The 26,216-nt window shown below is 48.2% G+C and overlaps 2 protein-coding genes across 8 annotated transcripts in view; one reads left to right on the forward strand and one right to left on the reverse strand.

Moving 5' to 3' along the window:
• Window positions 1–26,216, reverse strand: part of LOC122630111 — a 53,399-nt gene that overhangs the window by 15,492 nt on the left and 11,691 nt on the right. For 4 of the 5 annotated variants that reach the window (XM_043814234.1, XM_043814232.1, XM_043814235.1 and 1 more), the window contains one exon: window positions 7,857–8,021. In XM_043814234.1, the coding sequence (XP_043670169.1) occupies window positions 7,857–8,021 (165 nt within the window). Of the gene's footprint in view, window positions 1–7,856; window positions 8,022–8,099; window positions 8,256–26,216 lie in introns of those variants that run through there. The other variant, XM_043814236.1, reaches the window with a different exon arrangement.
• Window positions 1,174–26,216, forward strand: part of LOC122630112 — a 40,181-nt gene continuing 15,138 nt past the window's right edge. Inside the window, exons 1-10 of one of the 3 annotated variants that reach the window (XM_043814240.1) lie at window positions 1,174–1,818; window positions 1,885–1,996; window positions 2,106–2,232; window positions 2,324–2,468; window positions 2,543–2,818; window positions 2,886–3,048; window positions 3,136–3,735; window positions 3,819–4,007; window positions 4,094–4,161; window positions 14,409–14,627. In XM_043814240.1, the coding sequence (XP_043670175.1) occupies window positions 1,792–1,818; window positions 1,885–1,996; window positions 2,106–2,232; window positions 2,324–2,468; window positions 2,543–2,818; window positions 2,886–3,048; window positions 3,136–3,735; window positions 3,819–4,007; window positions 4,094–4,152 (1,698 nt within the window). In that variant the 5' untranslated portion in view covers window positions 1,174–1,791 and the 3' untranslated portion in view covers window positions 4,153–4,161; window positions 14,409–14,627. Of the gene's footprint in view, window positions 1,819–1,884; window positions 1,997–2,105; window positions 2,233–2,323; window positions 2,469–2,542; window positions 2,819–2,885; window positions 3,736–3,818; window positions 4,008–4,093; window positions 4,162–14,408; window positions 14,628–19,074; window positions 19,085–26,216 lie in introns of those variants that run through there. The other 2 variants (XM_043814239.1, XM_043814238.1) reach the window with 2 other exon arrangements.

Below are 26,216 nucleotides of genomic sequence, written 5' to 3' on the forward strand. Positions count from 1 at the left end.
ACGCTCGTTATTTACATTCGTTTGAACGGTATCACGTACGTTTCTTTCTTTCGCTGGAAACGTTTCGTCCCAAGCGATCGCGGTGTACGCAACGTCGCGCGAGACCAACCAGCTCGAGAAACACCGGCAAAACTTTTCAACTCGAATCCCTTTCCGCTTCGTAAGCGCGGACGCGATTATTACGTCGGATTTGTCGCGTACAACGGAACGAACGAATTTTCGAATTCGTATCGTACGAACGTTAAATCGTCGCGTTTCCGATGCGATCTGGGATACGTAACGATAATGGGATAATACGGTCGTCGCACGACACAAAAGTAGTTCGAACGAGAGCTCGGTCGAAGGCGAACGGAAGGGAAGGAAGCTCGCGTAAAGCTTCGTCGTCGTTTCTGTTTTTGTTTTGGTATCCTAGCAGCGAACAACTGGAAATGGTAATGTTTGTTTTGGCGCAATCGCCGTGACGCGTGCTATTCGCAGGACGTCGACGAACGCGCTCCTCGGCGTAGCTTTTCAACGTGCGTAGACAGGCCGCTCTCGAGGAAGAATGGTCGGTGAGAGCGAATATCCTTTTCAATAGGGCCGACGAGTGCCCACAGGGCTCTCTCTTTCTCCGTTTCTCCTTCTCGTTCGCCGTCCCTTACTCTTTTTTACCTTTTACTTCGTCCTCCCATATACGCTCGCTCCTCTTTCCTCTCGTCGCGCGTTCTCACCCACGCGACTATCTCCGCGATGCTCGCGAGATATTCGTTCGCCACGCTTTTTCTCTGTACCCTTCCCCTCTTCTTCCGCCCCTTGCCGTCTTTACCGTCGACGAGAACCAATCTACGACGTATCGTTCCGCGCTCGGCATGTGGGTCACGAGAGATACGCCCGTGTAACGAAAAAAAGAACGATCGTTGCAGAGGAAGAGCGAACAGTCCGTAGGAAGGACCACGCGTAAGAAAACGAGACGAAATTTCTCTGACGCGGTTAAAGCACGCACGTTTTTTTTTTTTTTTTTTACACGATAATTCTCAACTCCGTAAGCGCGTTCGCAGCGGATAGAGTTTAAAGACGTTGTAGACTTTTAATGCGCCGAATAATGCCTGCGTTACGCTCATCCGCAAGAGATTATCTCTCGGAACTCGTTCCGAAGGAAGATTACGTTTGTAGCCGGTTGCCGCCGTACCATCTCCCGTCCTATTCTCCCGTGCGTACGATAAAATTGATAAAATAACTGAGAAAAGGCGAGTGAAATCTCGAGGCTTACCGCGTAATCGCCTTTACCCTTTAAATATTCCAAGTTCGATGCTTTTATGTACTTTTTAGATCTCCGCTATAATCTCGCGCGTGCACTTTGTTAATATTATCGGACGATGATAATACTCGAGGCGACGTTAACTTCGAGGACGTAAGTGCGAATAAAAAATCTGCGAGTTCGGATACATCGATAATCGTCGCGCAACGGCGTCGGTAAGAAACGGTCCGAGAGATACCGACGGAGCGAAGAAAGCGAGCGAGCGAGCGAGAGAGGGAGAGACGCGGAGAGCCGGATACTACGCGTTTCAAGTTGTACTTTAAAACTTGAGATCGAAGCATCGTTTCTCATTTATTTGCGCCACGCGAGAACAAAGGCGCAAAGTCAGCGGGCAAATTCGATCCAACGCATTTGTACCGCCGGATTCTGGATTCCAAAGGGATCGCAATTTTTTCGTTAAATTCTATTTTCGTCCCGGTGGTTTTTTCTTGGCAAATGGCTTACGACCCGTCGTCGTCGTTGGAGCGTCCGATTTTCCGAGCGACGGCTAAACGATGGCAACGGGAAATAATCGCGATAAGGTAATGAACGCTAGATTCGTACGATCCTCCTCTTTACCGCTTGAATCGAATCGTTCGTTCGACCAGATCACGAGTAACATGGACGAGGAAGGAATACCTTACGACGATCCACGCTTCGTCGAAATTCTGGAAGCTTGCCTGCACGTGGAAATTGCCGCCTATAAAGAATCATACGGCAGTAAGAAATAATTTTACTTCTTTCGTGAGAGCATTATCGTCCGATCGTCGACTCGGCACGGACTGGCGCATAAAACTGACGTGAAATATAACGACGATTATTTTCGCAGAAACTCAGGCTGAAATAAGGAAGATAAAAAGAAACGTTCTAATGAAGCTCGAGAAGAGAAAGGAGCTTAAGAAAAAGATAGAAGATGCGGAAGACGTAATATCGATGTCGAACGTTACTTTAAAAAGGTACGGCCATTGAAACTCGCTAACGTTGATAAACGCGAGTAGAAATAAGAAGGAGGGATTCTTACGTGGATTTCTTACGACTCGTTGTCAGGTTGCGGGAAGAGGTGAGAGAAACGAAGCAAAGGATCGAAATGATCGAAGCGAATGCGGACGATCGTTCGAAATTAATGTCGTACGAGATGCAACGATATCGAGAGATTCTAGGCGAATACCAGAGAATTTGGCAATCCTATCAGGTGAGTAATCCTACTCGTTTTTTCCCTTTCTCTTCTTCTTCTCTTCTTTCGTTTTTCTTTTTTCTCACCGACAGGCCGAATACGAGAATTTTCCGTTGGCTAAGAAACGAAAGGAAACGGAGATCGACTTGAAGAAGGTTTGCATCGAGAAGATGGTACTGGAGTTTAAGCTTAACGAGTTGGAGAAAAAATTCGAGCGGAAGAGAGAGATCGATGAGATAAGGACGAGATTAAAAATAATAGAATTAGCCAAAGCGATGGTGTGTAACGAGAAATTGGAGCGAAAATTGGTCGACCTGAGGAGCGAAATCGACTGTTGCAAGCGGCAACTACATTCGAGGGAACTAGAGGTATTGTTGCACGATACGTCGACCGATACAGCGATCTCACGTCGCGCGTTTTCTTTTCTCGTCGTAGTTAAAATCGTTGCAAAGACAAGAAGAGGAGGATAGGAAGGAACGAGCGGTGAAACTGTTGGAGATGCCACCGCCGAAGATAAATTTGTCACGAGTACGATTAAATTATCCGCGCAAGTGGCAAGAGTTGGAGCTCAGAAAAGAATTGCCGCCGATCGATTCCGGTACTCGATTCTCCTGCTTCCTATACGTTCGCCCGTACCACTACGTATCGATCGTTGCGCGAGCGATTGAAATAATTCGTCTTTTAGATTCGATGTCGGTTAACACGATCGCTTTGGAGGAGATGTGCATAAGGGACGATACCTCCGAAGGGACGTCCAACAGGGAGGCTGTCGTTTCTGTTTCGACGAACGATCCGAAACGATCGACGAATCTTCTCTCCGACTACGAGACGAAGGAAAAAGATACGCGCGATGCGAAGAGCGCGGAGAGTTTCGCGGTAGCGACGTCTTTCCAAAAGACGCACGGCAAGAAGTCATTGTCCTTTTCGAGCAACGCCGAATCGATCGCGAAACGAACGAGCTTCGAGGGAAAGGACGAGCAGAAGCGATCTACGATGCGCGCGGAGGAAGAACGTGCGATCGAGTGCGACTCGAAGAGAATGACATTCGTTCGAAACGACGAAAAGGACGTCGAAGATTTCGAATTGCCGCAAACTTCGAAAAGGTCTCCTCCTCGCTACCCACGGGTCAGAAAGATCGAGAAAGTGCAATACGGCGTCACGCCTTCGACGATACGCAAAAACGTACTCGACGCCTCGAAATCGTTCGTTTCGAATAACTTCGATTGCGAGACGAACGCGAGTCGCGCGACGTCTTTCGCGTTAAACGAAGCGCTTATGATCAAAGGTATTCGACCGATCGATATTTTCCTTCGACCCGTATGGTAAAAATCGAGAGACCGGCATATTTATCCTTATTATTTTCCTTAGATTTGGACGACTCGAGATCGGCCCTGCTTTCCATGTACGATGACAATTCGAGGAACTTTGAATTGTCCGATCGCGCGAATGCTTCGACCATGGCCAACATGGATATAAATATGGAATCCGTCGATGAGAATTGCGAGAAAATCGATCGCAAGGAGGACGAGAAAGAAGCGTCGCCGCGAGTAACTCCTCGTAAGTACGACGCGTTATTACCTCGATTGTTTTCGTCGATCGAGCCAAGAACGTGGGAGTACATCGTTAATTATCTTTTTGCGTAGGTTTCGATTTCTCCGATCTGCTCAAACTGAAGACCGATAATAATTTTCGTATCTTTTAAAGTACAAACGTAAGTATTCCTTCGGCGGTTTCACAAAGCTCGAACGATATTTAACCGATGAAAGATGTTAACGATCGAAACCTATCGTTACGTTCGATCAATGTACGTAACTAGACGGCGTAAAGGATATAAAAGAACGTTCATCGAGTTGGTGGGAGCAAAGTTCTATTTTTCGTTTTACAACCCTCGCGTAATATCGATATCGTCTGCAATTTTACTCGTATCGTTATAAAGTTAGTTAACGGTATCGAATAACATCGGAGCAAAGCATTATGATCGCGTAGCGAGCCCGCCAAAGAGTCCCTGAGCGAGCACCGACCGTATTAAATTTCGCGCATCGCGCGGCATTGAGTAACGCGATATATCTTATGTAAACTTTGATACAACTCGACGTATAAACGATACGTATTTTAGGGTGCGTTCGCTACTCGTCAAAATATAAAAACTGTTGGTACCGCTGGATCGAAATCGATACCAAATTGGCGATAGACATTAATTAATGCGACCAAAGGTTTTGTTTTTGAGCGGACTGGGAATCAACGCTTCGTTAATGGATCGATCGTTGCGAGGACGCGCAAGCCGACGAACCTAGGCGAACGAACCATTTTCCTTTTATTTCTCTCTCTCTCTCTCTTTGTTTTTCCCTTTCTTCCTTGCAGAAGGTAGTACGACACGAGAGAGGCGAACGAGCAAGTTCTTTTGAGCGATGTTCTCCGAGTCGGAAGCGATCGATTTAATCGAGTCGATGAAACCAACGTCGGATGGCAGCGCCTATCCTCGTCGAAGGGAAAACGGGAAGCTACGCGCGAGCCTTCGTTCACTTTTTTCTTATCTTTCCTATCGGCCGCAAAATCTCTTAGCACTCCATTGCGCTCCTTCGATTATAACGGATACGGCGTATTATGGGATACAGCGAATTTGGCGCGGAAAGTACATTCGTTCGAGCGCGAATCGTCGCGTAGTATTTAACTTTGGTATTTTCCCGTTTCAAGACCCGTACACCGCGCGGACATTGACTCTCGAAACGAAAGCTGACCGCGTTACATCGTCCGGCTGAGATCTCTGTTAAAGTACCGGACTAAACCCCGTTCGTCGGAAAGTTAGCGACTGCTGCGGCGATTAAAATATAGCAGACGTACGAGCGGCAGAGGATATTCCAGGCAGCGTCGCATAAAGTTTGCGGCAATATCCGAAGGTTAGCTCCCGGCGATGTCTCTGGAAAACGTGACGTTATCTCTGCGCGTAGCAGCGCGTAAACAATTTCAGACCTTTCTGAAATATTCAAATAGCGTAGTCGAGTATGACGAATGCGGCTCGTAGCGAGAAAGCTATCGAGTAGGGAGATACTCGCGCGTGTAGACTTTTCGAAAGGATCGTAAACTCGATGCAGGGATTAGCGACATAACGCAAGAGCTCGGCTATAATTTAAGTTAATTGCAGGGCGCACAGACGTGTATTCCCACTCGGGGACAATCCGCTTTCGCAAGGGGAACGTAACGAACATCCTAGGGAAAGCCTGCGGATTAGACCTAGGTACGAGCGACGTTGCCGACGGTCGCCGCTGCGGCAGCCGTATTCGCTGCACTCGGTGCTCCGAAAGCTCGCCTCGAACGCTACTCGAACGTATTTCGGTGATAGGTTTTATCGCCCGTACGACGCCGAAGGCACGCTGCTGCCTCTTGGTACGTAGTAAGCGAGCTCCTAGAACCCTCGACTCGTGAATTTTCCTACCAAATCCTTCCTACAAGGCATCCTCCAGCTTTCGCGCGAAAGCGTTTTCCGAATGACGATCGATACGTTTTCGCAACGACGAACTCACCTATCTCGCACCTTCCAGGTGTCCGCCATCATCGAGAAATTATCCACGAGAGCCGTCCGCGGCTATACGAGCATTTTCGTCGGAGACGAATATAGCCCTGTTTCCGAAGCTTCCCTCGCTTTCTTAGCTACTAGATCCCCGTTATTACCGAACCTATCATTATTAGTAAAATCTCTGCGACTTTCTCGATCCGTTATTTTCGTCGAAGAGGACGGAGATTAACTTTCGGAAAGTTTTGGAAACGAGGATCGGTGCACCGAAGCGTGCGAGCATTGTTAACGGTAGACATTGTTTAAGGTTGCGCCGCGCACTGGAATAAAAAGGTGCCCCGAGGAGATCCGACGGGAGAACGGATTCGGGAGAGCCGAAAAGACGACGAAAGCCTCGGTCAAACCGGCCCCATTTTATCACGATCTGTCGATAACACGGGCACTCGAGCAAAGAAAACGTCCGTCGTCTTTTACAAATAGGTCGATTCCGTGCTTAGGACGGCGAACGGTCCGGTCCAGAAAGGTGGAACGAGATTAAGAGCGTCGCGGGCGAGAGAACAAAAAATTTGTCATATTTATCTTCGCCGCCGCCGCTGCTGCGTCTTCTTTCCTTCGAAAAGTGCTCCAAACTGTCGAAATACGGGCGGCTTCATTTTTCTTTCTTAATTAAGCGCGCGGAAGCGGAAAAATATTCGTTCGACGAATCGATGTCCTTTCGGACAGCCGCGTTTCTACTTCGTAGGCGAGAGCACAACAATCCCATTAGCGTCGTCGGTGCATTACTACAGGGACGCGTCGCTCGTCCAGAAACCGCGAGCGGAGGTTAAATCGCGTGGAACCTCGTTTCACAACGGGCTGCAGATTCGAATTATTTACGGTAAATGGTAGAACGATGTTACCGAACGAATTCGCTTTGTTCGATCGCGTCTATACGGAACGAGCAGGACGAGAAACGACAAAGTTAAACGCAAAAACTCGTCGGTTAGGTTCCCCGAGTAAGGAAATCTTAACGCGCGAGGCCGCTTTATTATCGCGTACTCGCCCGACTCGGCCGTATTTAATAAACCCGAAATATTTTCTATCGGGAAAGTTTCGAAGCGAGGGAGGAGCATCGAATTGCGATACGTGGAAGATCGCCGATATCAAATGTATCGGCAATTGCGGCTTTGTAATAAATAATTAATAAAAGGAAGGTCCCGTAAATTTCTACGTCGTCGAATTCGTTTCGTCGGAATTTATATCGGTTCAAAGCCGCGAATCATAAATGGAATTCTCATTAACGGGGAAAACGGCGAACGCAGTTCCGTGGCAAAATTCACATTGCCATTCGTTAATTGTCATTATCAACGTCATTATCGTTATCGTCGAAATTGAAACTTCCGTATCGTATAGCACCGGCTCGAATCTCGGCTATCCGTATTAAGACCGATGGGGATGATAAATTAAAAGGGACGATATCTCGTTCCAAGACCTTTTACGGATGTATAATCGTTATCCTGGCAGTAAACGTCGTTAAACGACGACGATAAATGCGTAAAGCAATTACTCGGTTCGATCGTTTACGTAAATAATGGAGAAAGTTGGAAAGTTCCCGGTAGGCTTACGACTAGGCGCTACGCCTCCCTCCCTTTCTTTCCATCCCACTTGAAAACGAAGGATCGAACGGAATATGAAGGAACGTAAAGGCTTCGGTACTCGTGCGCCCTTGCGAAATCGATGAACGCATGAATATTAAAGCGTTCGCGTTGCCGCGGCACGTTAGCATAAATCGATAACTTCGCACAACGTTGCTTTTTCTTTTGCTTCTCTTTTCGAAGGGAGGAGAAAGGAAAAGACGGTCGTTGCGTCCTCGACATTAGGCCGGGCACCGATAACGTTTCGAAGGGATTACTCACGCGAGCACTGACGGACCTCGTCGCTTCCGTCCCCGCAGTCGTCGACGACGTTGCAAACCTTGTTCAACGCGATGCAATGGCCGTTGTTGCATTGAAATTCGCTTCGCCGGCAGGAAAGGACCGCCGTCGCCATTAGAACGCAGGAACAAATCAGCCACTGCACGTCTGAAAGGAAAATATGATTTGTAACGATCGTGACACTTTCTCTCCAACGTGGACAAGATTTGCGTTTAACGAGCGTATTCTAACAGCCGACCGACGAAAAGAAAGCTCCTGGCCGGCTGCTTACGCGTTCGTTTCGTACGAGCGTTATCGCATTGTTCGAATCCACGAGTGCCACTCCACTTTTCATTTCGTTCGTCCGTCGTCCCCAGCCTCTTCGACTAGCTAGACGTTACATCCCCGCGGGAAGAAATGACACGACCTCGTTCGGACCTTTCTACTTCGATAGGCGGCCCTTGCGCCCGCGAACTCTTTCTTCGTTCTCGCTTATCGTGTCTCTAGGTGCGTTTCGCCGATCGTCGGGACGATCGTTGTTCGAGATTAAGCGATCGATCGAGTTTCCCACGAATCGCGAAATCAAATTCGCGAGTAGAACGGATCGTCGTCAGTCACTTTCGATCGATCGCTTCGCAGGATCGCTTTGTATGCCGCGAGGATTCCGAGCGAGCGCTCGGCTCGGTACGATCGAAGATTCGACGAATCTTTTCGATCGTCTAATAATCTTCGATCGACTAAACGAATACGGCGAATGTAACAAGCGCGTTGACAGGGGGCGAACGTTGCCACGGACCTTCTCGTGGAATATATCGACCTCGATTCGCGATATCGCGTTAACGCACGGCGCCGATAAATTCGACGTAGCCGTTATTACCGTGACCGGTAATAAGTCACGAGACGAACGGTAATAAGCGGTGTCGCGTATGCCATTCAACTCCGAAACGTCGATGCTCGTTCACGTTCTACCGGATTCTCTCGGTCGGTTCGCCATTTAGCACGCCGGTTACGTATCGAAACTAAACCCGGAACCTTTCGTTCCTTTCTCCCTCGTTGTGGCGTCTCGTTTTATATTTTGTACGGTATTAATACGATATCTCGATATCGTTCCATCGACGAGGAGCGCTATCTTCTCTCCGCGAGGATTTAGGTCCGAAACGTTTAAAGTTGCCACCGGAGCGCAACCAGAAGAATCGACTTTCTCTCTTCCCCGCTCTCCTGCCTTCCCGCCGTTCGTCGATCGATTAATTGCACCATCCGTTAATTGCCCGTTCGTTTGCCGAACGCACCGACGCCGACCATCGATATGATAGCGAGCACGTTCGAAAACAAAAATCGAGTCGACCTTGTCGGAGAGAAATCGGTTTTTGCCCGACGCGATTTACCGAACGCCTAATAAACAAATAGTCCTTCTCGGAAATTTCGTCTCGTATTTCGCGATCCGTGTCACAAAAAAAAAAAAAACAAACAAACAAAGGATAAAAAAAGGAAATAGATCAGCGGAATCCGACCGATTCCATTTAAAGTTGCGATCGAGTCGACTCGCTGCTATATCCATCGGGCTCCGCGTATTCGTACGCGCGTGCACGTACGTGTAAGAATTCGGCCGGCTCGACGACACGCGCCCGTCTCTCTTATTTCCCAAAAGACTCCGTTTGCTCTCCAAGGAGTAAGGGAGAAGGAACGAAAAAAAAAGAAACAAATAAATACAAATATCACATAAACCGAGTACGAGCCAATATTTGTTGTTTTCTCGATAAGAGAGACGAACGCGATACAGGAAGAAAAATTTTTTTCGTCTCCTTTGGCGAGGACGCAAAGGCAAAAGTATACACGGAGCAGAGATAAGAGAGCACGCAGCGTATCTACGCGTTCGGATGCACGGCCGTCGAAGAGCTCGGTCGACTTTGCGTTCTCGATTCTGCTTCTTTTCTCCCCCTTTCGCTTCTTTCTTCTTTCCCGCGACTCTTCGCGTCCCTCCAGAAGAGGTACTACAAGTTTTCTACTCCAAAGTATCGGGAATCGTCCACTAGGCCGTCGCGAGTAGAAATTCGTTCTCTTCCTTTTTCCCTCTCGACGTGCCTCTTACCTTTGCGCACCCCCGACGAAGAAATATCTTTTGTTAAGAAAAGTATCGAGTTACAGTACATTCGGCGTAGCGAGCGCAAGACTTCGCCAAGAAATTGAATCGAAACCCGCTCGTGAATATATCGTTCGCTGTATCCAGGAACGCCCTTCTGCATAGATTTGTTTACGACTCGTTCGACGATGCAAGAATTTCGAAGAAAAAATTGCGATCGGCTGCTCGATTCGACCTATTCGGAGAAATGAAATTTTTTTTCATTGTTCCCGAGATGTCAAAGGTCGACTCGGCGCGAAACTCTAGCCAGTCAGCAGAGTTCATTGGAGAGCCACTGTAATTGCTTGGAAAGTCCGAGCATTCCGGTATCTAAGGATAAGGAGGCGAAGTAACGGGGAAAGAGGAAGATGGATAGATGGAAAGAGAGCGAGAGCAAATTCTCGATTGGAAAGCTCGTCGTTGGAATATCCGGAGGCGTCGGACCGAACTCGAGTACTCGCAAGTATTACGTGGATATCGATTGCAACTACGAACCGTCCTTCTCGGCTTACGATGAAATTGTTCCGTCAGCGATGTACCAGTCGAATCTCTCTCTCTCTCTCTCGTCTTATCCCTCGTCGCGTTCGCTTTGCCGATTTCTCGGGCTTTCGAACGTCGATTTATTACTACACCGAATTACGCTAAAAATATTTACCAATCTTTCGGAAAGCGTACAAGACCTTTCGCCGTAACGTTGCATTTAACTCTCGTGCTTCCTTATTATTATTTTCCTTGCTTTACCTTTTGCTCGCTTTATAGGTAACAAAAGTAAAAAAGCAAAATGGGCGCGAACAATAAAAGTCTCCGGAGCGAAAGCTCGGAAAGGTAACGGTCTTTTAAAGTTGGGAATATTTCTTCCTCTCTCTCTCTCTCTCTCTCTCTCGTCTTCCTCTGCCTCGCGGATTTCGCTCAAGAATAATCATTTTCACAGTCGTGGAATCGCGGCAACCGCATCGGTTCGTCGAGAAGAAAGCTCGTGCCGAGCGATAATGACTTTCTGAAACAGCTTTCCTCCGCCTTTCGCGCAGACTTTCGCGTTTCGGAAAATTCCCATCGCAAACGAGAGGAATCCCCTTAGGAGCTCGATATAATGAGGCACGTTTCACGTTCCACGTTTCTCTTGGCTTCTATTCTTCAAAGTTATCAAGTACTTTGCTAATTTATTACGACTCGGGTACAAAGCGTTGGAAACAACGATAAGAAGAGTATCGAGTAAACTGGAGAAACGATTAACGATGCATTTCATTGTTTGTTTCGCGTTCGTGAAAAATACGTCCCAGGGGAACGCGCTCGCCGATAAATCATTTTATTAACAAGTTTGGCAAAGTAGTACGGAGGATCGTGTAGAAGCCGCGCGTAATATTTCCACGTCTTTGAGGAGCGGAGAAATTCTCGGTATGTAAAAGCTGTTCCCGTTGCTCGAGGAAAACGTTTAAACTTTCGAGTTTGTAAGTTCGCGCGTTCCTATCGAGGTGTCGCCTACGGATTTCTCGATCGAACGAAGAGCTCCGAAATTAACGTTTGCTTTTGAAAAGAGAGAAAAAGAGAAATTCGATATAAAATTGTATTAGAGAGAGAGAGAGAGAGAGAGAGAGAGAGAGAGAGAGAGAGAGCAACGTCTCCGTTCGTTTCGTTCGTCGATTTCGACGGGCCTTGTCGAGACTCCGTCGTTTCGAACCCTTTGGACGCACCCCTTTCGAGCGATGGCTTTTATCCCCCCGGTACTGGACGAGAACCGACCGATGGAGCCTATTAATTCGAAATAATCTCATTATTTTCGAAAGCTTCGCGTTATTTCGCAAGAGCATCGATGAATTTCGTTTCGATCGGCGAATAAAATCGGCTTGGTTCGACGAGATCCGATAGGAGCGCGATAATGGTAAGAATTCCATTAACCAGGTACGACATTCGTACATAAAAATAATCGTTCTCGTCTATTCCGGCATGGTTATGACCTCGGTTATATCCCGTGATTTCTGTTCTGGCACGACGCCACGTTGTCCCTGGCACGGACCGAAAATCGGTCGTGGATTAAGGTCTCGGTTAAAAAATCTACTGCACTCGGCTAATTAAAGAAAAATCTATAATTTGTCGGTCTTTATCCGCTCGCTGATCCTTATTCGAGCCGACGCATCAACTTTTTTCGAACTGATTTCTCTTTGAAAATAGCCACGTACGAGTGCGAGGGTCTCGATCGTGGCTGAAAAGCGAAACTTTCGAGACGTACGAACGTAAAATCGAGAAAGAGCGATGGAAACGGATTCCTTGTCTCCGCTCCCCCTTTTAGACGCTCGTCTACTCGCTCCAACAGGCTCGTTTTCGTTTCCTCGCGTGGTTGCGCCTAACGAAGTGGATGCAAGGATAATAAAATTCCAAGATGTCGACGAGGTGTCATTAGAATCGCAGACGACGGTACCTCGAGAGCGACGAGAGCGAACGACGCGGCTATGGCTTGGACGAGAAGGAACGAGAGCGAACGACGAAGAGCGAGAGGAGGCGGCTCGCGGGACGGAAGGAGGACGGAGAGAGAATGGCAAGGAAAGAGGAAGAGTCGAGAAGAGTCTCATTAATAATGCAAGTAGGGGCTCGATGCCGACCGACGCGAGACACATTTTGTAATTATTTTTCTCGATTCGAAAGATGAAAGAACGAGCTCAAAGGCTCGTCCGGCGATCGATTTTCGGAGGAGAGTCGAGGTTTGCTTTACGTCGCCGATCGATCGTCGCGATCGAAGAAGAGAGCCTAGGTTCGACCAACGAGTATCGCTGCTAGCGATTATCGCTTTCGGCGAGAAAATCAGCAACGAGCGGCGGCTTTTCAACGTCGACGGAAAAGTGAAATGCGGCTCGTGTCTAGCTTGCGTCGATGCCCCCTCGTTATGGATCGCTGCCGGTAACAAGCAATTTATTCCACGTGTCTGCCTTCGAGCCATCGCGATTCGTTTCTAGTCTCTAGAGGGGAGCGCCCTTGGGACTACGCCACGCTGCCTGTTATATTCGCATAATACAACGACGCGCCGTCGTGATTCAAAGACTGCTCGTTCTAACGAGCTTGCACTTAACGATTGTGATCGTTCTTTTGTCACCGAAAATCAACTTATTATCGTCGTACCGGGGACGATTTTACGAAATAAAAGACGACATACGAAGAGACGATAACGCGATAAGCCGAAAGTCGACTTATGGATCATGTCTGTAAGACGATCGTTTGGAGAGTCACGACGAGTCGCTGGCAAACGGCAACTGTCGGAAATTGCATTCGGTCGCGTTCGAAGGCCTACGATCTCGAGAACGGCCTCTCTCTCTTCTTCTTGAGCGCGCGCGCAGGCACGAGCACCGTGGAAACGTGTTTTCATGTGGTAAATCGAGCGAATGTAAACACCCGTATAATGAAGTACGCTCGCGAAAATTTGCCATGCGCGAACGAGAGAGGCTGAGCTTATTGGCCGAAATATCCTCTATCTTAAATTTTCGATAGGAGGCGGACGGTGACACCGGCCTATCTCGAGCGTAAATCCTTTCGTATTTTCTTTCGTCGGCGCTGAGACCGATAAGTCGACGATCTCGATTCGCGAGAGAGACGAGAAAAGAAAGTTTTTCGTCCCATCGTTCGCATTCCTATCTCGAATTGGCGATCTCGTTCGTTCCATTTGGCCGGACGTGACGTTCGACGTGTCCGCGTTGTTGTGCGCGTATCGGGTGCACGTGAGAAAAAGGCTGGAGGTCCTGGTACGATTCTAAACCTCGATTAATCCCATCGCCAGCGATATGTTCTTTCGGTAAAATCGCTATCGGTTTTACGACTATCGGCTTTACGTTCGTTCGAGTTTACGCGAATACACTCGAAAACAAATTGCACCGAAGAATATGCATCGGCGAGCGCGATCGCACTTTTTCCTTCGATCCCGAATGGACGTTTCGCGCGACTAGAGAAAAAGTTAACGAGACCGATCTCGACTCGTACTACTCGCCGGCCGAAAAGCTCGGCTCGCGCGTCGCCTCGAATTCCGGTCTTAAAATCACGAGATGGTTCGTGATTTCCTTTCCCAATATCAGCCGATAAATCGTTCCGAAATTGGACGAGAACTCGAAGAAAGAGCGACGAGAGCGAAGGAAAAAGTTTCGATGCAATCTCGAAACGCTTTCGCCTCGTCCTTTTCCAAGAACTTGGATTTATCGACGCGTCGCTAGATCTTCAACGGAGAGCTTTTATCACTTCCATTTTCTCTTTTATCGTTTTTCCTTTTCCATCAAAGCTTCTTTGGTTCTACGAAAAAGATCGACCCCTCGTAGATGATCGTTTCTCGCTCATCGAGTTTACCGGCCTGCCTACTTCGAACGTAACGATAGGTACGATGGTGTTAATTCTTTTCCGAAATAGTCGATACGTTCCCAACGTTTTTATTTTCACATTTTATGGATTCATCTATTTTTTAGGCAAGATTTCAAGAGGAGCTCAACGACCGCGTCTCGCTCGCACAGAAGCTCCATGGACCTAGTTTAGAAAAAAAATTTCACGTGAAAAATCGCTGCGCGTATATTCAGCCGTGAAAGGGTACATTTTTCCGATCACGCTCGCATATATGCTGGGACGCGAATTATATATATATAAAGAAGAGAGAGAGAGAGAGAGAGAGAGAGAGAGAGAGAGAGAGAAATGGGGAATAAAAAAAAGAATTGGGAAAAAAGAGAACGACGGTGAGATAATACGAAAATTCCTACTAAGCCCGACTCCCGGATCCTCCTCCCTTTAAAGCGGAATATCGGAATCGTTAATGGATCCTTCTGAAGCCAACTTTTCATCGTTGCGACCAGTGCGATCGGTAGCTAATTAAAGCTCGTCCAATTACGTCCGGTGCCTCTAAGCAGATCGACGAAGTATTCGATCCGCGTCTTTCATCTTTTTGGCATTTCCCGTCTGTTCGCAGCCGAGATCAGCGTTAGTTACGCGTCGGCTTACGTGGAAATTCTTTAGCGTACCGACGGAATCGTTAACCGTCGATTTTACTGAAAAAAGAATTGATGAGGGACGGGATTGGCGGTGATGGCGAATGGAGTAAAAGGAGAGAAAAAATGCGAGAAGTAGGTCGGAAGTCCGTGGTAAACGCTTGGCTCCGGCTTTCTTACTTTTCTTCGGAGTTTAAGGGGGTGGCAGAGCGAGGGAGGGAGAGGGAGAGAGAGAGAGAGAGAGAGAGAGTAAAGCCTAAGGGTCTCGGAGGTTCGAGCAGTGTCTAAAAATAAGTAAATCGATAAGACGATATTACGTAGCTTCCTCTCGGATATACCTTTTAAGAAGAATAATGGTGCAAAGAAGGTAGAGAAGACGAGAAGATTCGTAGGCGAAAGGGTGACAATACGGAAAAGTCTCTCCCTCGCTCTTTCTAGCTTTTTTTCTTTGATTGATCAATCGAACGAGAGCGTGTTGCGGACGGTTCGTTGCACTCGATATCCGGAGAAAATACGAAGGAACGCTTTACCTCGAGACTCGAGAGACGGCCGAATAAACTCAAGTTATTTGTTTGCGACGAGCAATATCCCAGAGTTTATTCTTAGCCACGTTTATCCATGCAACGTCGCTCCATCAAGCGGCATCGAGTTTCGATCGATCGGTAAGGCTGGATTCCGAAACGATCGATTATTTATCACGAAATGTCGTCTAACGAACTCGCAGAGATTCGAAGAGAGGAACATCGAGTGGGACGAAACGAGCGATTAAGCGATTAATGTAATCGGCCCGTCTGCCGTGGTTTTCGGATCGTTTTGCTTGCGCGAACCTGCGGCGAATAATTGAACGCTTCTACCGTCGGACACAGAACGGTGCGCGTTCGAACGAAGGCACTACGATTTTGCAAGTCGCGCTCCCAAAAACGACGAGAGACGAGATAATTAATCACGACGATTTCACCGTAGCAACTCCTCCCAAACTAGCGTACCTAACTCGGCTTCTCTCGGATTTCCAAAAAATCGTCGTTCCATCGAAAGAAGAGAGAAAAAGGGCACGGTTAGAAAATCGAACGCGATTAGACGTTCCAAGACGAGACGCGAGACGCGCGCGTCATTTTCGAGTTTGAACGATCCAACAGGGTCCCCTCGTTGCCACTGAAAAATTCATCCCCTCGCTGTGAATACAAATCGAGCCATTAAGACTCAAAGTGAATGCGCGCGCTTACGCACGCACGCATCGTCTCGGTAAGACCGCTCGGCGGACGGACGATTCGCTTCCTTTTCCATCTTTCCTCCGAACGCAAGATCGACCTTAAACTCGAACCCCGAAACGCGTCGGTAAGCTCTCTCTCTCTCTCGCGCGAGTAGAAATCAACGCATAGACGTTATTCGTCGTCGGCGTCGTTTCGAGGCGCAAGCCTGCCACGCGTAAAACCTTATGTACATCGTAGAACGAATTAATAGGTACCATTGGATCCGAGCAAAGCCGCAAGTATTCGCGCGAGATAATAGAGGATAATGCAGGTGAGTATAATCGATTAATGCATTTGGCAACGCGACCGCGTTCGTTGCATTCTCCTATATCTCGTCAGCGCGAGCGAGAAAGAGAGAGAGAAGGGGTAGGAAGTAAAACGTAATTACCGAAAGCGATACTTCGATGGTCCATTTAAATGGCACGTTATCGCGCATTCGTCAAACGTTATCGATCGAAACCAGAGGATCCTCGATTCTCTCGGTCGGACTTCGAAGAAAGGATCGTTAGGTCTTATCGTTAGGGAACGAGTACTTATAACAGTTATTAAAGCGAGTAAGAAGCGCTCGATCAACGTCAAAGTCGCTTTAATCGCTTTACGATTAATCGAGAGATTAATAGCTGCGTTCAAGCGCGTAACTTCGTTTCGGGTTTTGCAGGTACACGTGGATCGCGCGGGGTGGTCGGGATAACGCGCTGTGGGATGCACTCGCGTGTAATTGATTTATGTAGGTTGGAAGCTCGGTCGCGTGTACAAGACAGTACGAAATCCTATTCGAGAGCAGCGGGAGTCTAGGAGAGCGCTAGACGTCCGCGGCTAGTCCGAGTGCTCCCATCTATCCGACTCGATTTATCTCCTCGATATTCCGATCTCTCTACTCGTCTTTATTCATTAGCATCGTCCACCCTTCCGACGTGGATCGCTTAACGAGCAAGAGAATGTATTCCATTCCGCGATACGATATACGCGACTCGATACCTTCCTGTTGACCAACCAATTTCGAGAGCTCCATCGAAAGCTCGGATATAAAACGCTCGGAAAGCTGCCAGAATCAAAGCCGGTACTACCACTCTCCGATGCTTCGCCAAGTAGCATTTGTCATTGTAATTTAACTCCAATGACGCTCCCCGTTCGTTCGATCGGTATTCCAATCAAATCCTCTCTATGACGATCTACGCGCAAGGAGAGAGGGAGAGAGAGAGAGAGAGAGAGAGAGAGAGAGAGAGAGAAAACGAAAACAAAAACAGAAAGCAAACGTTCCTTCTCGCCCGGTCGCGCCCTGGCTTTGGTTCTAGACGCGGACTCATTAATCACGAGAATGCCCTGTCTCTGTATTATTAATTATCACGGCGAACGCCGAGAGACACGACTTTTATCGGAATCGCATTAAACGTTGCGTTAACTTTATTCCCTCTCTGCCTCGACCAGCCGCTTTTCCATCTCCATTCTAATTTATAATAGTTCCGATGGAAAAGCGGCAAATGCGCTTAGATCGAAGCTTCGCCACGTGAAAGATGAGATTTGGCTGCAAACGAGAGACGCTTGTCTCTGGAGAATGAGTTTTACATAATTAATCGATACGCTCTTTCCGTACGACCGCAAAGACACGCGCGAACGAATCCCACGTTTGAACGGGACCAACTTTGTACGATAATTCTCCTCTCGATGTATTCGTGTAAAGTATATTACCATAATCTTCGAATACTCGAAACGTCCGAAATATCTTTGAAAAATTGCAAAAAGCGCTGGCTCCTTTCGACGTCTCCCTACGGATCCTTTTACCGAATATTACGCCAGAGGGATTAAACTTACAAACGACGAGCGTTGCGAATACGACCGCTCTTCTCTCTACCCACGAACGAAACTGTCGTCATTATTCGGCTGAAAAAATAAAAGTATATGTGTATGCAAAGAGGAAGAGAGAGAGAGAGAGAGAGAGAGAGAGAGGTGGAGGAAAACGAATTAGTCCTGAGTAAAACGAGACTTTTGTTAATGTTTATCACGGGCGACGTACTGACGTCTGACTGGTTGTACCTTTTGTCGCCTATCGCGCCCCAAAAGCTTCGAGAGGCTTAATTGGAATAATTATGGCGGAGTCACGGACTCGCTTTCACCTACCATGACCTCTCTCTCTCTCTCTCTCTCTCTGTCTTTTTCTCTGTTCCTTCCTCCCTGAATTTCCCCCTTCCACCGCGATTTATACGGGAGGCCGAACGCGAAAGCATGCCCGTTATTCGAGGCAGAAATAAGTAATTGGATCCGATTTAATGCGTTCGTTCATCCACGAGTCTCCCCATGGCCCAAGAGAAATTCGTCCGACTCGGGAGTGCTTAAACGAGGCGCGCGATATTTGCAGCAAGGTATGTTATTTTCCTTTTTTCTCGTTTCCTTTCGTAGCGTTACCTAGGAAAAATTAGAAAAAATCAACGGACGACACGCGTTCTATGAATTTTCTCGTTGGCAACCATCCGGTAATTTGAAAGCTCTTTAGATAATTAAAAGCTCGATCGTACGTCCTCGTGAAAGAAAAAGAACAGTCCTTTTAGAGAGAAAGCCACTTAATAGAATATACGCGTGTACCGGCATGGATGAGCTCGGGAGGAAAGAGAAAAGAAAAGAGGAGAGAAAAGAAGAAAAGGAAGAGCTCGCGGTCTGCCGCGAGTTTCTTCTTTAATTTTTTCCAAGTAGCGCACCGTAAAAGCCGAGGAGAAAGAGACGAAAGAGAAGAAAGCGCGAAGGGGGTGGGGGTAGGAGCAAGGAGGGCCGAAGCCAGACGATTTATGGCCTCGAAACTCGTTTCAATATCTTCTCCCTCAGCCGAGGACCTTTTTCTTTACGTACTTTCTTTTCGTAGCACCCTCCCCCCTCCCCCTGCTAAAGCGAAACTTTTGCCAATAAATAGGAAGAAAGTACGTCGTAAGTAGCGCGAGGCTCGTATCGCTCGTTGGTTCAAAGTTCGAACGTCGATTAAAATAATTAACCGAGAAAATCTCGTTTAGTTCTCGCGTATCACGGCGCGAGACTCCGCCTTTTCTCTTTTGGAAAAGAGAAGGAAAAAAAAGAAAAAAAAAAAAAAAAGAAATCCACGTCCCTCGACGACGATTCGCGTCGCGTAAATGCGAACCGTTCTTTTCGTCGCGTTTATAGGCCGACCGTAGAAAACAAGCGAGAGAGAGAGAGAGAGGAAACGAACTCGCGTGCGCAGCTTCAAACTCATTTCCGTCTCATTTTTCTTTCTTTCTTTGCGTCATCCGTATCCTGACTTTGTGCATTCCCCATCCGCGTATCCCGAGCACGAGGCGCTTCTTTCGCTTTTACTTCGCGATTCCATCCGTCGCCCGTTCGACTTTTATTCGTCGTTTCTGTCGTTTCTCTGTGAAAATATTCACCATGAAACTTTCTTTCGTACGTACGGTGTTATTTCGAACGGCGTCAAGGTGCGATATCGATTTTCATCGTTGGCATCGTTAAAGCGGCGAAACGCTACCTTTCTGTCGTCATATTTTTCATCGGTACGTAATTCAGGAATATCCAGGCGTCGCGTTTTAAAGTAAGCGCTCGCTCGCGTAATACCGGAAACGGGAAGAAAAAAGGTTTTCCTTCGCAACGTTTTTCGATGGTCGGACCGGGCTTTATGATTTATTACGACTGCGCCATAGTTTTACCTCGGAATTGGATTATTTCGATCGAAACCAACGGCTGGAGTTGCCGCTTAGCCGGGACGGTACGCGTGGATTTGTTTGTTCCCGTAATAGCCCTTTGCGACGAAAGCGGTCGCTCTTTCCATTTAAACGGAAACACGTAGCACGGACGTCGAGCTTCGTTAAGTCGAGAAGGTAAGATAACTTACTTGTTATTTTAATGGCTACTTCGACCAAGAGCGACCAAGCTCTTCTACCACGGATTCTCTTCGATCAAACGAGCGAACGAGTCGTTTCTAGAACCGTTCCTAGAACAGTTCCGTGCGGTTGGAGAGAATATTCTTCCATTCGTTGCTTTCCAGCAGGGAAGGAAGGAGGAAAAGTAAAATTTTCTTTAGTTAAACCGTTTGCACGGAGGGACGAAAGGGGAGGAGGGGGGAGAAAGAGAGATAGGAAGGGCGAGGAAGAGGATGGGGTCACGAAACAGGCAGGGACACGCGCCGAGGGTGGAATACAAAAGCTACCGCCCGCGCGGAAACCTCCAGGCGGATCAATATACCAGCAGCAATGGTAGAAAGGAAAGAGCGAGCGAGGATTCGCGAGGATGTGTCTTTCGGTTGCGTGCCCTTTGAAAACGACATCTCTGGCTTAACCGCCATGCCAACGGCAATCCCCAAGGAAAGCGAGGCGCGCGAGCTAGCCGGCGAAGATCGGCCGACCGGCCGGCCGGCCGCGAATCGAATAAGAGGCGCACCCTCCTTAGTTCCCAACCACCCCCTGTCGTATCTCTCGATACTACAAATTTCCAATCGTAATCTCGAAGATGAATTTGGGATATAAAGAGTCCCGGGTAGATCGGTAACGCAGTTAAGTCGAGTAACAACTTTGTCGTCGAGTAGTTTCCTGATACATTCGAAAGGTAGGTAGATGCGTAACCGAATTAGGAAAGTTGCCGCGAGAGTTATGATCGAATCGAGCTAGCACGAGCAACGAATACATCTGCATCCTTTTGTTCGGCCGTTCTCTAAATCGTTGCGGTTCTTTCGATACGAAGAAACGCGTTAGACGCAAACACACGCACGCAACTTTGAATCGTTTTAACGAGTTTACCCGATAAGATCCTACGAGTTCTAACGAATGAGATTAACCGTCTCTACGTAGATGCACTGTTTCCATCGTATAATCAATCGTATTCTCGGAGAAAGAATATCCTTGGCAGATATCCTTAAGCCGTGGCGAAAATGCTATTGGGTTGAATTAAAACGCGATCTCTCTCCCTCTCTCCGTCTCTCTCGAATTTGAAAGCTCGTTCTCGATTTCTCTAACAACGCGAAAATATCATCGGCTTGATATTTCCGAGGTATTCGCGTAAGAGAGTGATCTCTTTGGGGAAAGAGAATCCAAGATAGAGATTCGTGTTACCTTTATGCAAGTAAATTAGTTCGAAGAAACTCCGAATCCGTGGGCAACGGATAGCTAAAGCTTTCGAGGCAAAGAGAGCTCGTATTTTCCTGCACGACTAGGTTCGAGCTTCGCCGAGCGCTTAAGCGGACCGCATGGGCTGCGAAAGAAGGAACGAGGAAGGAAGGGAAGGTCCTTGGTGCATCGCTAAACGTTTTCCAGCGGGAATACATGCACGTAAAATACGTTCCCGAAATAGCCTCCTCTTGGCTTTGCCAAAAAGCTCGCGAAAACTTTCCTACGGTTCCCAGCAGACCGTTTCCCTCGCTCGATCGTTCATACCCTTCGTTCCGCGTTTCGGAGATACGATGAAAATCGTTCGAATTCGCAAACCACGCGGCTATCCGTTATTTTTCCCCGTGGATTCTCCTTCTGCCGAAAAAAAACAAGAAAGAAAAAAGGAGCCGAAGAAACGAAAAAAAAAAAGAAGAAAACGCTTTAAAGAACATTTTTGCTCGTTAGCGCCGACAAGAAAGCCATTGATCAATTTTCAATGGGCTAAGAATATGTTTTTGCAGGATCTTGTCCCATCAGCTCGTCCCACTCGCCAATCCACTTTGTTTCTTTGTACGTTGGACGATAATAATGGACGCGAGAGAACGTATATCTCGAGAACGAAAGAAAGGTACGGGAGTCGGCGGAATCGAAAAACTCGATTCTTCGGCGTCTATGGAGGAGGGAAAAAATGAATTAACAATGTCGCCGTACCGAGGCGGCGCGGCAATGCGGCGCCGCGGCGCTAATGACTTAATACGACTCCAAGAAACGTCGCTTTTTTCACGCCGTTGCGAAATGCGAGTGCATTTTTCGCGAATACCAGCGCGATAGGAAAAATCGTTAACCGCGGGACGCTCGAGTTCGCGTTTTACATACGTCCGCATTTTCGTCGCATTACCGCGCAGTCCGCTTCGAGGATCGTCCGACTGCCTCGGACGAATTTTCCGATTTAATCCGAATCGCCGAGTTTATCGTGACGGGTCGTCGTTTTTAACAACGCCTATATTTTCGTCGTCGAATCGCGACACCTTTCGGCCGTTCAGTAGACGCCAAGAAAGCGTCTCCGCGAAGTACCGAGCTATTCGTCGAGATGGACGATAGGGGCCTTTGAAAGAAGCAAACGAGTAGCCGGGCTTCCTTCCGACGCGACAACGTCCCCGACGATGTCTCGAATCTTTTGTTATTTTCATTCTCCGTGGTAAAAGTAGTCGACGTTAACGGACCGTCGAATTCCCGATCCCGATAAAAGCGTTCTTTCGAATCTTTCTATTTTCGTCCTCGTAAACGTAAAAAGCGCGATCGACCGAACTCGTATTCCCGTAAATTCTTTGCTCGTCTCGTTTTGCCCGTGTTAAGCGACCAGCGAATGCGAGGAGGAAACTTTCCTCCCGATAAAACAGCCGCTCCGCGTAGCCCGATCGCTGCCATTGAAAAACGTTATCTCTACGTTTTCTATAACGCAATTTGCTAGTTTACCTATCCACTTGTCAACTTTTTTAGTAAATATTTGATACGACCGGTCTCTATGGGTTCTAAAAATACACAGGATCGATATCGCATCGCGTCGCGCGAAAGCTGCTTCCAGTTTTATCGCTTTTACACGCAAGACCGAGCGAAAAAGGCTGGATCACGCGATGGAAGGAAGAAAGTCCAACGACGGCCGTGTATAACGACCGCAACTACTCGAGGTAACTGCGGCTCGTGAAAGAGTATGGATTCGTCTGGCAACGGGCGGGCATTAGAGGTCTGACCGTACTCACGCTCCCGCTACTCGCACCCGTTCGACGGATCTAAACGCGCGAGGTCGTCGTCGCTCGCGTTATTATATATCCGCGACTCGTCCCGTACGTAGGAAACCCGCGTAATCGTAAAAGACGCGACGTGCTCCATCGGAGGTTGCGTAGAACGCGCGATACGCGCGTAACGTGCTACGCGTGAATCCATACCGCGCTGGTCGGGCACGTCGAGAAGCTCGGAAGCACGTAAGGAACGTCGCCCGTTCCGTCTCGCCTTGGCTCCCGATCGTAGCCGTGGGGTCTTAACCGTGATCGACGTCATTGCGCTTTCTTACGGCCGCAAATATAGCCAAAGGCACGAACCGATCGAACGGAGGAGGACGGCCTCGATAAGCGCATAGAACGTCGCGAGCTCGTACGGGCGTGCTCTTTACAATGGATTTCGGGGTAAATTCCATGTACCCTGTAATACTCGTACGCGTCGTATCCCTCGGCTCTTGGTACAAGATCGTTAGCTGTACCGATGGATGCGCGTCTATCGAGGACGCGTCCATGCACGAGAACCGTTAACGATCGTCTATTCGCGAGGTACTCGGGAAACCATGTTTCTCCCTTGATAACTCGATGGAAGGCAACGACGGCTCGAGGAAAATAATAATAATGACGACGATAATAATAACAACGATGACGATAGGAGGTAAATCGGGAGAAGCGGACTGGCCGAGGAAAGGAAGAGGCAACGTTCGACGCGGAAAAAACGGTCGAGACGGTGGAAATTTTCCAGCTTTTCCGTGTAAAGCTTCGTCGAGAATAAAGGAAGGACAAGGGGAAACAAAGAGCAAAAGGAAACGTTGCGAGGGGAAGAGTTGAAAGAGCGTTGGAAGGTTTAACGCGGGCGACGCGATTTGCCGGAGGAGAAAGAGTTTCTCTCGAGTCGAGTTCGCGATGCTCCCTTTTGGAATCCTTCGCCAAGAATTTCGACGTTCGATTCCGTCGCGAAGTCCTCGGTGTTCGTTACGCGCTTCCTGCCACGCATACCACCGCGCGTAGCGCTCTCTCGAACGACCGACCACGCGACTTTTCGCTTAGACGGTTTCTGTCGCTCGGAGATATACACCCGTGTTTGCCCGTTTACTCTCCTAGACTTTCGACCTTTCCACTTTTCTCTCCTACTCGATTTATCGCTTTGCTTCGCCGACTTTAAGACGACGGCGGGACGCGGTAGGACGCCGTCAAAGTCTGAGACGACGAGGATCCGTGCCGATTGAGATTCGAGCGCATGCGCCCGAAACGCTGCGGATGCAGATTTTCCGAGCGTGCTCGTAAACGCGCGGCTTTGAGAGGAGTGCCGAGAGGAGTGCCGAGAGAGAGAGAGAGAGAGAGAGAGAGAGAGAGAGAGAGAGGAGAAAACGGTGCCACCGACACGACGACCCAGATACGGGCCGTTGTACTAGCGCAGCCAGCGCACCCTCTGTCCTGGCTGCGTCCTCGTTCGCGACACGAGCTCGCAACGTCAAAGAAAAATATCCTCCTTCCGATTCCTTGCGGGAAAAGAAAGAAAAGGAGAGAGAGAGAGAGAGGAAGAGGACGCCTAGCAGACGCGTCGCGTCCGTGAAAACGTCGACGACCCCTTCCTCTTCCTCTTCTTCTTCTTCTTTATTATCAAGGATTTTCAGGACGCGCCTTTCTCAGCGTGAAAGAAAACGAATCGTCGGTGGAACGAAGGGATGGAAGGGCAAGCGAACGAAATCTTCTTCCTTTCCCTTCGAAAGGCTATTTTTCTACGATTCGAAACGAGAGAGAGAGGGGGGGGGAGGAAGAGCCGCAACATCGACGTTTCTACGGGATATATCAGAATCTTTCGATTCCACGGAGGATCGAGAGTCGAGCGGCGCTCCGGCGTCTCTCGCGCATCCGCCAGATTTTTCGCTAGATTCGTACGATCGAGGATTTATCGTTGCCGTCGAGTCGCGCGGAACCTCCTGGCAACGATTATTAAAAGCCATCGAGGACGGTAATTGAAAGTGTCGATGATTAAACGATTCCACGAATTCGCTGGATATCGCTGCTCGGCGATAGCGTATCGAAGATCGGTGACGTGGCTCGGATATCGATCCTGTTAACGAACTGTGCTTTTAACCAATACCGCGACCTAATTGCGAAGCTGCGAATGGCGATTATGCCCCGGGTTACGCCTAACTCGTCTAAGAATCAAGAGGAGAGAGGAGATTTGCATAAAGACTAGGATAAATAGGGCAAATTCAAAGGGCCCCGCCCGGGACAAAAGTTGGCCGCTGCAGCTCCGGTAGGATGGCTCCGAGGTGCAACATCGAGGCGCAAGAAGGATATCTCGAATTATTATTCAGTTCCTGCGTGGAGTCCGGTCTCCGAAGGATAGGATAGGAAAGGAACTTTATCGAACTTATAATGACTTTAAGCCGCTCGCTCGCCGACTCTTCTTGTTATTGATCAAAGTAAATACGTCATTTGCATTAATTCGCCGCGATAAAAGTCCGACGGGCGTGAATTCGCATCGATCTTTCTCACTTTTCGCTAGTTCCTCGGTTCGCTCGCTCGACCAAAGCGGGAAAGAAAAAAAAGAACGGAGGCGACAAAAGCGTATCGTCGTCGAACGATATTACGCTTGCGTTATGAATATTACATGATGCGACGGAAATGATGCGCCTTGAAAATTTATCCGAGAAAGGCGATCGGTCGACTCGACGTCTATCCCTTTTGTTTCTCTTTTTGCTCGAAAAACGCGAGTAATATCTCTCGCGGATGGTACGTAATTCGAGATCGCTTCTTTAAATTAGAATCACGCTCGATTCGAAACTGGCTCTATTTAATCAACGCGCAGAGCCAATTAGGACGAGCTACGTCGTACGATAGTTTCCCGCTATGATAAATGCACGACGCAATAATTAATGAGACAGAAACTTTGATTATTACGGCATACGAGACATTAGCGTTCCATTTGCCTAGTTGACGCTCGCGTCGCGCTCTCGAACGCGACACTCGACGCCGCCAGATTTTAGAACGACGTAATCCTCGCGTTCTATTATTTTCCAACGCGAGCGTTATATTCCTCTCTAACGTTTTAACGCGTGCTCTCTCGCGCGTCGATTCGAGGTCGACCGATATCGCTCGGAAGAAAGTTTCGTAGAAAACGACCAAGATCGCGAAAGGGCCTGAAACGCGATAAGTAGCCCC

This window comes from Vespula pensylvanica, chromosome 6, assembly GCF_014466175.1.
Source record: "Vespula pensylvanica isolate Volc-1 chromosome 6, ASM1446617v1, whole genome shotgun sequence".
Taxonomy (NCBI): Eukaryota; Metazoa; Arthropoda; class Insecta; order Hymenoptera; family Vespidae; genus Vespula; species Vespula pensylvanica.